Genomic DNA, 13,660 nt, shown 5'->3' with positions numbered 1-13,660 from the left:
GTGCATATTGTAAGAAGTGGTCTGGCGTAACGAAGGCAGAGATCTTTTTAGCCCGCTCCGTTAAAGGAACTTGCCAGTAGCCTTTCAACAGGTTTAGCTTACTAACATGATTGGCGAGACCAAGGCGATCAACACAATCATCCATGCGTGGTAAGGGGAAACTTTCAGGCTTAGTCACTGCATTAACTTGCCTGAAGTCAGTACAATACCTGAACGTACCGTCTGACTTAGGGACCAATAGGCACGGGGAACTCCATGGACTGGAGATGGGTTCAGCAATATTATTCTCCAGCATGTATTTGACCTCTAGCTGAAGAACCTGACGCTTCAGTGGATTTGCCCTACACGGGTGTTGTTTAATCGGCTTAGAACAGTCAACTTCGATATTGTGTACAATGGCAGTTGTACCATGGGAAACGTCAGTAAACAAGCTTTCATGTGATTTAATTAGTGCAACCAGCTCGGCACTTTCAGATTCAGAAAGGTGAGATAGAAACAAAGGCAAATCTTTAAGAATCACTGAATTTTTAAGTCTCCCTTCAATCACCTCCATAGAGGGGCCAGGAACATCCAAAGGGAAATCAGAAACAACGGAGACTAGGGGTTGAGGATGAGTGGCAACTCCAGTACTAGGCTGAATGGACAGCGCCAGTTTCATTTTGCCGCCTTGAGCAGCGTCAGAGGCCATATTAGGAGTAGAATGCGGTTGTGGCTGTCGTATTCGGTAGGGTTTTAACATGTTAGCATGACACAGCCTGGACTTTTTCCTGTGATCAGGGGTGGCAATTATGTAGTTTAAATTGCCTACTGTACGTTCCACACAATATGGACCGGCATAGCGTGCTTGTAAAGCAGAACACAGCACAGGCAATAAAACCATTACCAGATCACCTGGTCTGAACAGACGAGAGAAGGCTTTTCGGTCGTACCTTTTTTTCATTCTCCTCTGAGACATCCCAAGATTCTCCTTAGCTAGTTGGCAAGCTCGTTGAAGCCTAAAACGAATTTTGGACACATAATCAGCTAGGTCGTGGTAATTCTTAGCTTCGGTCAACCAGGCCTCCTTTAACACCTTCAAAGGACCACGTACAGTGTGACTGAAAACAAGCTCCGCCGGGCTAAATCCTAAGCTCTCCTGGACCACTTCATGTATAGCAAAGAGAGCCAGCAGAACCCTCTCATCCCAGTTACGCACAAACTCAAGGCAGTAAGTTTGCAACATGGTTTTGAGGGTTTGGTGAAACCTTTCGAGCGCCCCTTGGGACTGAGGATGATAACAACTCGAGGTGACATGTATGATTGAGAGCTGTTGCATGACCTGCTTAAACACCTTAGATAGAAAATTTGTGCCTTGATCAGTCTGAACTACTTTTGGGAGGCCGAACGTGGAAAATAAATTTAGCAGGGCCTTTATGATAACAAGAGCTGTTATTTTTCGCAACGGAACAGCCTCCGGAAAGCACGTTAAGCTACACATTATGGTGAGCAGATACTGGTTCCCAGACTTCGTGCGAGGTAAGGGGCCCACGCAGTCCAGTATTACCCTTTCAAAAGGTTCTGAAGAGACTGGGATTGGCTGTAAGGGAGCCGGCGGGATAATTTTGATCGGCGGGATAAGTTTCCCCACAACTTGGCACAGATGGCACGTTTTACAGTATCTTGCAATGTCCCACTTTACTCCCGGCCAATAAAAATGCTGCATAACCCGGTCCGCGGTTTTATTGACACCCAAATGCCTGGCGAAATGATGATCATGTGCTTAATTCAATTCAATTCAAGTTTATTTGTATAGCGCTTTTTACAACACAAATCGTTACAAAGCAACTTTACAGAAAATTATGTTTCTACAATATTTAGTAGTAGCTAGTAGTTTGTGCACATTTGACAGGATTTTAGAAAAAATAAAAATAATAATACAAGACGTAGTCAGCTAGACGATGAACTATCAATATTATTAATTAAGTTATTATATGATTCAGTCACACATTTAGCAATAATTGTTAGTTCTGGTTGTTGATTCAGGGTTAGCATCATCTGAGGTCCTCTGAGGGTCAGCATCATCTCTTCTCAGGTGTTCTGGATCCAGACTGGAGCTTGTGTAAATCCTAGTTACGTGGCGAAACATAGAAACAAAATACAGACATCATTAGCATAGCTGCTGATCCAACAAAGTAAAATTAAGCCAAAACCTCTTCCCTATAAGCGGCTGGGACGACAATTTGACTGACAACATGCCAAACATCTTTCGCTGGAGCTGTTAAAGGCCACCACTTGCGCATTAAAACACCATCCTGCAAAAAATAACCATTTGGAGTAAATTGAATATCCTTTTCGGACATAACCTCCGAGAACAATGACGTAAGGGAAGGATCATTCTTTTGCTCCTGGATAAGTTGCTTGCGACTCAGAGATGATTTACTTACGGCTAAGGGAGAAATGCAAGCCAGCTTTATATGGCCGGGCGGCGAAGGATGGGCAATAAAAGTATCACCAAGGTCAACGTCCTCTTTTCCATCGTCGAGTTTCGCACGCTGTGCCATCGCGCGGGTAACTATACTAGATGAAAAAACTTCAGGATACTCTGTGGATAAACAATCAACACCTTAAGACACAGGTGACACCCCCGGGCATGGGAAACTTTTCCACCACCCAGGTCATTTCCAAGCAACATCGAGACCCCTTCCACTGGAAGAGGGGGCGAACGCCCATGATTACATTACCAGTAACTAAACTGGATGAAAGGGACAACTTTTGTACATGTACGTTTACAAACCCCATTTCGAATCCTCTAACGAGAACAGTGTCTCCTGTATACGAATCGTCGCTGAAAGGCAAAATCTCTTCCAACAGAAAACTTTGAGAAGCACAAGTGTCGCGTAATATTTTAATATGCACCCGGTCGTTGGGCTCTCCAGGTAATGCGACCGTGCCATCCGTAATAAACGGTGCAAACGACGGGCTACTATTTACTTGGTCCCCAACCAATTTAGACTTATTAATATCCTTGGGGAAATCGTCAACGCACAGGGCAGACTCAGGCTTTATAGTACGAGCGGGAGAAGTTTGATTTCTTCGCTTTAACTTATAACAGTCAGCCAATACATGTCCCCGTTTCTTGCAATAGACACAAGTCAGAGGACTGGATCTAAATGGTGACGCATGTTTATCGAAGCTTGGCAGCGGAGAATGGGCTGAGCTAAAAACAAAATGTTAACAGATTACCTTCTCTTATAAATATATACAAAACTACCCTACCTCCTTGAAGAAAAGGAAAATGTACGTGAGTCTTCCACAAGCTTCCTGCTGCACTGTTATATCCTGCTCTAAAGTGCAAAAACGAATGAAATCAAAGTCCAGCGTCTCTTTTCCCAAGGCTCTCAAAAATTGGCCAAAAAAATAGGAAAAAGAGGAAAACAGAACAGCAAAGCTGTGTAAGTAGTTGCCCCGTATTTAGACAGTAAACATCTATGCCCAACGAAACAGCAATGTCATGCGACAAGGTCCCAGAGGGAATGAGCTGTTGTCCTGATGTAATGGGCGTCTTTTAATAGCAGGTCCAATCCGCTTCGTCAGCACACAATCAGGGACACCTGCACACAATTATAGACAGTGAAATGGCAGGGGAAAAACACAGCATCAGACAATCCCAGGGGAAACCTTGACTTCCTGTTCTGTCTCCCCCTCCTCCCTTTCTGTACTGAAACCTCATGGAAGAACAATAAGGGAGATCTCTATCAGAATAAATGTTGCTGGCTATACATTAAGTTAGGCTTCGGGTACCACGGGTTACATAATAACAATACGATTTAAATAATTAAGCCAGACCTATTAGACTGATGTTTACAGGTTCCTGTTGTTAATTATAAGATACATACACATACACACAAAACCGTTTTATCTCAAATTTTATTTTTAAAACCCAGAAGGCACAGAATTGTTGATCTCAGGTTCTCACATTTGGTTTTGATGGATTTTTACAGCAATCAAAAGACAGACAGAAACAGAAAGATTTTGCAAGTAACAAACTTAAGGGTGACCGAGCGTAATCACACCCAGGTAGGTGACAAAATTTTGGTTAGGCCACCAATCAATTTGTATGTTTATTTCAGTTGTTACAGGAAGTGTTATATTCACAGATAACAACACATGTACCTAATTTTTAAATGTACAAAGGAAGACAACACAACAGAGAATAACTGTTATATCTTTAGATTTTATTTCATGGGTCTTGAGGCCCATGGATACATTGTTTCTGTAAAGTGCTTTGAAAACACTTCTTAAAACACGTTTTTTTTTTGTGTTGCATAGCTAAGTTGAGCTTGTATCAAAACCTTATGAACTATATATGGCTATTAAACCAACCAAAAGCAACCCTAAATAATGGATCTGAATAACAGCACTGTTTTTAAGCTGCTAACAGCTGAATTTTGTCTCATATTTGATCAAGTCTATTTACACATATTTCCATGATATATAATCTTCCTTATCAGTCAAAACAAACAGTGTCAGCAACTCTCTTATAAAGCCTGAAAATGAAATCATCTATAAGTGAGTCAGAATAAAAGAGATTGCATGTGAAAAGATGCAGATACATTTCATATCAATAAAAATATGTTGTAATACATAATATGAAATACATGTGAAACAAAAACAAAATAAACAAAAGCCAAAAAAAAAAAGAAAAAAAAAGCTCATCTCAACTAAAAAATACAAATCTGGATCAGAGACTGTTATTATAAAACTTCTTGCATCGAAATTATACAAAAAAAATCAAAATATTCTAGTTAAAAGTACAGTTAGATTGGATACAGTACAATCCATTTCTAATGAAAAAGATGTAAATTATCAACAAGGGATGAGGAAGACACCAGATGAAGACTCCCTCAGGGAACCAGTATAAATAATATGATTTGGTTTGTGCTTATTCAGCTGGTTCTCCTGTGTCTCCTTTAGTTTTGGGTTCCTGCCACCATTCAGCCAGGAAAGACTCCTCGTAGTCGCCGATTCCCTCAAACTCTTCATCAGGAGGACTTGACAGAGCTGATGCTGCTTCTTCTGAACTAACAGTATCCTGTTAAAAAACACACGGTTCATAAGCACATGCTAATTTTATTATTCCAATGAATAGAACAATAGGACATACTCAAAACATGTCTGCCTATTGACCATTTTAAAAGCTACTGTATTAGCCAGTTTAAGGACATTTCCAGCTAGTTGTCCCACCCATTCAAACCATTGGTGAGAGGCGTCACACAGTGATATTGTGGTAATTTATTTAATCATGCAATTAAAAAAAATAAAAAAATTAATTCAGAACCATGTTGTTCAGTGGTTGGTTGCTCTTTCAGGCCCAGAACTAACCTGCTTTTAAAAATTGAAATGTTTAAAAAAACAGCTCAACCTGGAGATTGTTAAAGTTTGCAAAGGTTTCCTGGTTGGTCTAATATTTCTTCCCAGTGACAGAACAATCACCAAATCATCTGGTGAAAATGCTGTCAAATGCAGAAATGTTCATCCATGCATTTTTGACCTCAAGGTTAGACTATTGTAATGCTTTATTGGGTGGTTGTTCTGCACGCTTAGTAAACAAACTACAGCTAGTCCAAAATGCAGCAGCAAGAGTTCTTACTAGAACCAGGAAGTATGACCATATTAGCCCGGTCCTGTCATCACTGCACTGGCTCCCTATCAAACATCGTATAGATTTTAAAATATTGCTTATTACTTATAAAGCCCTGAATGGTTTAGCACCTCAGTATTTGAATGAGCTCCTGTTACATTATAATCCTCCACGTCCGCCACGTTCTCTAAACTCAGGCAAATTTTAATACCTAAAATATAAAATCAGCTGCGGGTGGCAGATCCTTTTCCTATTTGGCTCTAAACTCTGGAATAACCTACCTAACATTGTTCGGGAGGCAGACACACTCTTGCAGTTTAAATCTAGATTAAAGACCCATCTCTTTAACCTGGCTTACACATAACATACTAATATGCTTTTAATATCCAAATCCGTTAAAGGATTTTTAGGCTGCATTAATTAGGTAAACCGGAACCGGGAACACTTCCCATAACACCCGATGTACTTACTACATCATTAGAAGAATGGCATCTACGCTAATATTAGTCTGTTTCTCTCTTGTTGTTGGGGGGTAAGTTGTCCTCTGACCAGACAAACCAGCTTTATTTTTTTATTTTTTTTGTGATTATCCTGTTTTTGTAAAAAAAAAATAATAATAAAATCAAGGCAAGACATATGTAATACTGCAGCCTCAAAGAGTCAATAGAACTGCATGTTTAACTCTGCGAAAAAAATAAAAAAAATAAGAGACCACTCTGCTAACCTGTATTAGTTGCTTTCTTATTTTGAACATAGAATATATTTTGAAGATTGGTGGTAATCAAACAGTTGGTGGTTGCCATTAACTTTCATAGTAGGAATAAAAACATACTATGAAAGTCAATGGCAACCACCAACTATTACCATCACTCTTCAAAATATTTTCTATGTTCAACATAAGAAAGCAACTAATACAGGTTTGGAACGACATGAGGGTAAGTAAATGATGACAGAACTTTCATTTTTGGATGAACTATCCCTTTAACTCAGCATTTCTACATGTATGGCAGCCTTTCCATTCCAGTGTCTGTTGAATTCTAACACAGGCACACCTTATTCTGCTTAATGAAATACAGATTGGCCAATTTTATAATTTTGTTCGGTGTATGTATAGTCTGCCCCATGTTTCCTTGTCGAGTCTTAAACGTTATTCCCCGTTGAGCTACTTGTGTGTTCCTACCTGCCTTGTACTCCTCGTTTCCTGGATCATTAAAGACTGTGGTTGTGAAATTCTACGTCTTCTCATTCCTTTTTTTTTTTTGACCAGTTGTCCTTATTTTGCAAATAAATGCTCTAAAAAACAATATGCTAATTTGGAATTTGGGAGAAATGTTGTCAGTAATTTATAGAATAATACAAAAATGTTAATTTTACTCAAACACATACCTATAAATACTAAGATCAGAAAAACAATAATTTTACGGTGGTCTCTTTTTTTTACAGAGAGCTGTAAGTGGGCCTTGGGCTACCAGGCTGACTGGCTTAACTCTAGTTAATGCACTGATGTTAACAAATGGATATGTGTTGCAAGCTCACAGAAATAAGGAAAAACACTATTAATTAGATATGCTCAATGTGAAAACTATAACTACTTCTTTTGACCTGCTCTGCCCTTAAAAGACAATTCAGGCCATGTGTGTGTGTGTGTGTGAGAGAGAGAGAGAGAGAAAGAGAGAGAGAGAGAGAGAGAGAGAGAGAGAGAGAGAGAGAGAGAGAGAGAGAGTATATCATTGTTTGGCTGGCTTGGAAAAGTCAATCCAAGCTCAACCTAAAACACACAACTTAGTTTACCATTCAAGAAATATAGTTAACTTAGGGTTTTAGGGTTATTTTATAGGTTTACCTCGTCATCTGTCTGTAAATAATTCTGTGCGAACTCCAGAAGTTCCCTCAGTTTGGTGGTTTGATTGAAATATCTAAGAGCTTCCTGTGTGAATACAGACAGAAATGTTAAAACAGTAGGTGTAAAAAATACAAACAAGCAAAGCCAGAACGTTTACAAATATATGTCCATTATCAGGCCACATCAGAGTGACTGAGCAATTCAGTGAAAACAAAGAAGAGACACCTTTATCAATAGTTTCTGTCATGAGGAGGTGTGTGTGTGCATTTGTAGAGGATGCCATGTGTGCAGTTTGAGTTAAAAGAAGCCAAGCATGGAACCAAATCCATGCAACAAATAAACTCAGCCATTAAATAAAATAAAATCTCATAGCAAGAACTAACAAATCTGGGTCAGTCCATGAGGATGAGAAGCACTGTTGTACTTAAAGCACTTGGTAACCCACACCAGATACTCTCTGCTACTTTTGATATTGACATAATAAAAGCAGTTGAATGTGAAAGGATGTTTTTATTTGCAAAACAGTAAAGTATAAAAAAATGGATTATGATTATGATAATTTGTAAACTACATAATATGCAAAATGTAAATGAATAACAAATGTTTTGTCTTTTATATTTCAAAACCATGTGTTTTATAAAGCTCATTTCTCATTTAGATATATTATACAATGCTTGCTGTTAATTAATCTAGATAATCCAAAATAATTATTTCTGCTAAAAATCAGTTAAAGAGATATAAAAAGGATTTTTAAGCTTAATTGACATCAGTCGCTGATTTTTGCAATTAATTATCACTTTTTTTTCTCTATTTTATTTATATTTTGTGATTCTTTGTTTTTGTTTTTCTCAATGAATATATTGTTTGAATATATGTAACATGGGTTTGATTCCATTGTCAAGAGAAACAACAACAAAAAATGCATATGCCACTTCAGTACTGTTATGGGGCAATTGTTGAGCATTAGAAGCATTACCCTTACTACATGTTTGTCATTTTGGTACGTTCATGATATGCGTGCGTGCGTGTGTGTGTGCTTACTGGTCTTGGTTGGAAATGCTCGTCCTGCAGTCCCCACTGTTGTCTGTGGAATCTGTAGTAGGCCATGTTCTGCTGCATCACTTGATCATTTGCATCAAACAGCATATAGCTTGCTGCACACAATGCTGCATTCTGCACATCATTTACTAGAAGGACAAATTAATAAAAGTCATTTATAAAGCAACCTGTCTTCCAACCAATACGCTCGTATAGGTCGTTTGTCCAAATCCCTGACATACGACCCATCAGAGTGTAAACTACAATTGCACCACTATGGGCAAAAGGTCGTTTTCATATTAATGTTTTGTACTCTTTTATCTGCACTCTGGTTTGCGTTTTGTGTAGCTCAGTTGGTAGATTATTGCGTTATACCTTGATATGTAATCATGCTATCATGGGTTTGAACCCAGAGAACGGACGTGCATTTAAAATGTACAGTATATGCTATATCATAATTTAGCATGATTTCTGTGAGGTTAGGATTAGGGGTGGGGTTAGGTGTGGTCAGTCGAACGAAAAAGCCACCTAATAAAATATGTACGAATTACTGTGAGATTGGTGTAAAAAGTCCACATATTACATTTAAATAAACGTGCGTTTTGATTGGTTATGACGTTATATGTCATTTCATGACGACAGACGCAACACGATACTGCCATTATTTTTACGCCCGCTAGAGGGCACTTAACTTTAAAATGTAAATATAGGTCGTGATAAGGTGGTTGCACAAACGATCTATATGGTCGTTTTTTGTTGGAGGACAGGCTCTTATAAAGTGTTTGTTTTAATGAAAACATTTTGGCAATGAAGTCTTAGTCTATGGGGCATTTATTCTTGGTTTATCTCTATGATTGGATTACATTTACACATATTATAACTATTTAAAAGCAGTAAAATCTAAAGAGTACATGTCACTTTAACACCAAATTCACATGTGCCCGAGCCACATCTAAAATGGATCTCAGTTCACCACCTGAAATGGTTTAGTGATCAGTTTGCTGTTCAATCAGTGAAAATGCATGAAGTGGTCGAGATCAACAAGTCTGTTACACTGTAAATATCTTGCAAACATGTTATTCTATCAGTTTTGAATAACTCACAGTTCAACAGTGTATCATGCCAATACCTCTAGATGTTTATAAGAACTAGTGTTTAATAAAAGTGTTTACAAGAACTGCATACTGAGAGACTTGAGTATGTCTCCTACAATAATAATGTTTTACAATACACCATTCCCCATTATACCAACATTTACTAATTGATATGACACATGAGCAGATTGTAGTATTTCTGGTGTCTAATGCTGAAAGAAGACGATAAAAATTTTTTGTTGTGTGTGTGTGTTTATGATACTTACATTTGTAATAAGCAAACTGCATGTAGTGGTACATGGTGGCAACAAATTTCTCCACAAAAAAACCACCAACATTTGGAATCAAATTTTCCTCACATTTTACTTTGCACTTAATTACTTCAAAATAGTAATCTGGGGGAGAAAAAAAGAAAGACGATATTGCATTTATATGTCAGATCATCGATGGACTTCCCATGTATACCAAGTAATCTGCTTTTGAACCAGGCTTATTTAAGTTAGGATGGATTTCTAATATTCAAAGCTATATTTGAAGCAAATCTGAGAATGCATCATGATATCACTGACCGGCTAAGGTGGGGTAGAAGTCTTTAAACTCCTGCACATCGTATGACCCCTCACAGGACATCAAACACGTGTTGAATGTTTTAAAATACTCAGCAGCCGCCAGCTCCATGTCTCGTGTACTGCTGCTAAAATCTCCCGAATTATACAGCTTTACAGCCTTCAGGAATAAAGCCTAAGAGACAGATTGATATGAATCCATAATAAGTTATTTCACACTCCGTTATAAACACAATGAGAGAGAATACATACCTCATAGGGCTTCTCCTCATGGTCTACGAGGTACTCCTCCGTGTCAAACAGGCTTTTATAGTAGTTGAGACTCCGTGTTAGAAGGGAGTCCTCAGGGTTTCGCTGTAGATACGTGTGTGCTGCCGAAACCGCTCTCTCCAACTCATTCATCTAGACGCACATAACATAAGATAACACAGTGTCTAGATTGTTTTGTTTAAATATGGTTCTGCAGTTTCTCATTTCACTGATTTTCTTATATCTCATGTAGGTATTAGCTTTGTATTCAGGTCTCTTCGAAAGTTTTGTATAATTACAAAATGTAAAATTATTATTATTATTATTATTATTATATTATATTATATTATTTTATTATTAATGGATAACATTTTTCTTCAATGCCCAGCATTGTGTATGCAGAGCATTTTCTAAATACACTACAAAGGATTATATAAGTGTAACTTTTCTAGTATAAGATCAATACTCTCTTTTTAAATGTAACACTGGTGTAACACTGGTGTACCATCTTTTAAGGTTGTTGCATGACCTTGTTTTCCTGCTTGAGTCTCCTGCTTCACACACTTGTGTCATGGGGGAAAACAATCTAACACTTTTAAAATGGTCTTCCCACAGGTTTAAGCAGATATCTCATTATCATCTTCACACACTCTGATCAGACCTTTCTCCAAAACTAAAGACTCCATTGTCTTACATTTGTCTCCTTCAAAGCTTTTGAAGAGATCTCAACAACATCACACAATGTGCTCAGATTCTTCTCCTGAGCTGGAGACTCTTTTACTGCCCCTAGTGTTCATTACACCTAGAAACTGCAGCAAATCATATTTTTTGAGTTTTGCAGAAATGTAGACAAAGGTATTTCCAATGAGCCTGTGTAGCAGGTTTGTCTCTTCTAAAGTTCATCACACTCTGCTCCTAAAGAATCTGGGGGTTTATATTTGTCTCTTTTAAGGCTTTAGAAGAGATCTAAACAACTTTACAAAGTACGCACCAAGTCAAGTACTTGAAAGGCACAAAACAAAGTAAAAAAGAAGCCTTAAATTCAGAGTTTAAGCATATATTAAAATTTAATTTATGCAAAAATACGGTTAACTTTAATCTTATTGACACACTATATCATAATAGAACCGTACAGTTTATGTGCATAGGGCACATCATTTGTTGGAAATAGTAATCTACCCAGTGCCTTTATCAAAACCTGACTTACAGGAACAGTAACCCTGGAGCGTTCTTTGCTGAAAGGCAAAATAAATGGCTTATGACTCAATCCAATCCGAAACAAATTTGATTATTAATATAAATTATTTGGTAGAAATGTTTGAGCTCATATAGATACAAGTTGTTGAAATCCCTTAAATTTATAGCGATCCAAAGCCTTTAGCTAAGGAGATAATCTGAGCATAGTGTGTGATGTTGCTGAGATCTCTTCTGAAGTGAGAAAAAGTGAGATATTCACTATTTACAGAGAAAAACCCTGTGTGTGATGCTGCTGACATGTCTTCTGAAATGTTTGAGCAGACCATGTTGAGAGTTTTGCAGGAGACAAGGCTGAGAAGCAGGAGAATCAAGCAAAAGTCTCAATATGATGTTAAAGTAAACTAGAAACAGGCATTTTTGAGATGTTAAAGAGATCAACATTTTCAGCTTTTTCTTTCCTCTGTGATGTTCTTGTTAGGTCTTTATCATCAGTCAAGAACCTGAATGTGCTACTTGATAGTTTCATTTGAAAAATGTAAAATTTTGTAACATTTGTAAAATTTTCCCCATTTAAAGATTATCTCTAAATTGCATGTTTTTAGTATAGAATGCAGACATGTTAATGCATTTATTACCTCTTTACACATTTGTTGATGACACATGTCCTTAGTATTTGCATCTGTGTAGTGACACCAAAGATCTCTTGCTGAAATCACCCTGCATGTTGAAAAGCGACGCTAATGTTGCCCGTGTGTTCCTGACCAAACGTCCATGTGTGTTGGAAACGAGAACGTTTTGATTAGCTACACACTATTAGGCACTGCATGCTGGTATTTAATATTTATTACTGCTTTATAACTTAATTTCTAAACCAATATATGGTGTTCCATATTCAACTGAAATCTATTGCAAATCTGAAAAAAAAGATTTGGGTTTCTTATTTAATTATTTGCTTTTATTTTAAATTATTATAGCAATAATAATAATAATAATAATAATAATAATAATAATAATAATAAAAACTGCAAATATTGCCTACCGTTCTATAACCTTTAACCCGATTTGCCTCAGATTTCTGTCTTTTTAATTAGCATTACTTTTCTCGCCAGTGGTTGTGAATCCTCATCCAATCCATTCTAAATCTTATGAACGATCACTACATTCACGACAGTGACCAACTGAATTTATTTATTATTATTATTATTATTTGCGTTAAGCAGTTTTAGGACATTACACCTTTAAAGCGCGTGCCTTGTCATTATGAAGCGCATCATGCGTGGACGTGGCATGTGTGCCGCTGACTGGACCAATGAAACGCAACGCACCGATTGAGACACAATCAAAAATACAGTATTGCTGATAGAGTTAATCTAAACATGTTGCTAGGCTGTGGTTTTCACAAGTGATTAAGACAGTTGGGAAATTATGGACAGTAGTCCATTCGTCGTTTATTATCATTTTTCAGTGGACAGTTACTTTGTATGCATAGCCTAGTATACTGTGAAGCAACACCTAAACGCGTTCTGGCTCATTGCAAATACACAAACGGGTTCTCTTACCTGGAAATAGATGTACTGAAGGTAACGGTACGGTATCCTCTGTTCGAAAGCACCCAAAGTCTCTCTCTTAGGATACGATTTAGAAAACACGGGAAAGTTTGTTTTGCACCTTTTGAGGCATGCAGCTCGCATTATGATGTGGCCCATGATCTGGAGGGTCGTTTCCGTGTTGTTCTCCTCGTAGTCCCGGCCCACGGAGCTGCAGTTGTGGCTGCAGTGCGCTTCGCTGTCCTTGAGCAGCCGATGCAGGCGCAGGCTCAGCTCCAGATATTCAGCGCTCTGCTTCCAGTCCTGAGCCGTGTACATCTCTAACGCGTAGCCGTACGCAGACTCCAGCGGCATGAGCTCGTTCGCTGGAAAGCTTTTGAAGCTGTACTTCTCATACTGAGCCTGAACAGTACAGAAGAGATATGCAGAACTGAAAAACACGACTAAACATATTCCTGCTTGGGCCATGCTTCTGTCCCTCACTGTAAACGCAGATCCCCGTGTGA

The 13,660-nt window shown here is 38.0% G+C and overlaps 1 protein-coding gene across 1 annotated transcript; it reads right to left on the bottom strand.

Annotated features, from left to right (window-relative positions):
• Positions 1 to 3,888: 3,888 nt before the first annotated feature.
• Positions 3,889 to 13,659, bottom strand: p3h4 (prolyl 3-hydroxylase family member 4 (inactive)). Its single transcript, XM_026288321.1, has 7 exons — positions 13,167 to 13,659; positions 10,414 to 10,563; positions 10,165 to 10,336; positions 9,862 to 9,990; positions 8,505 to 8,650; positions 7,464 to 7,547; positions 3,889 to 5,071 (listed from the first exon to the last, which is right to left on the bottom strand). Exons 1-7 carry the CDS (start codon positions 13,620 to 13,622, stop codon positions 4,922 to 4,924), a joined length of 1,287 nt encoding a protein of 428 aa, XP_026144106.1. The 5' UTR covers positions 13,623 to 13,659; the 3' UTR covers positions 3,889 to 4,921.
• Position 13,660: the final 1 nt, after the last annotated feature.

This window comes from Carassius auratus, chromosome 19 (genome assembly GCF_003368295.1).
Source record: "Carassius auratus strain Wakin chromosome 19, ASM336829v1, whole genome shotgun sequence".
Lineage (NCBI taxonomy): Eukaryota > Metazoa > Chordata > Actinopteri > Cypriniformes > Cyprinidae > Carassius > Carassius auratus.
This window is presented reverse-complemented; position numbering and strand designations above follow the sequence as displayed.

What these genes read in the sequence shown, in the direction of transcription:
- p3h4 (XM_026288321.1), bottom strand. Translation starts at nt 13,622, where the DNA reads ATGGCCCAAGCAGGAATATGTTTAGTCGTGTTTTTCAGTTCTGCATAT. An exon ending in CTTCTACCCCACCTTAGCCG is followed by an intron (nt 9,991 to 10,164) that starts GTCAGTGATATC and finishes TTTCTCCCCCAG; the next exon opens with ATTACTATTTTGAAGTAATT. An exon ending in AGCATTTCCAACCAAGACCA is followed by an intron (nt 7,548 to 8,504) that starts GTAAGCACACAC and finishes GTATTCACACAG; the next exon opens with GAAGCTCTTAGATATTTCAA.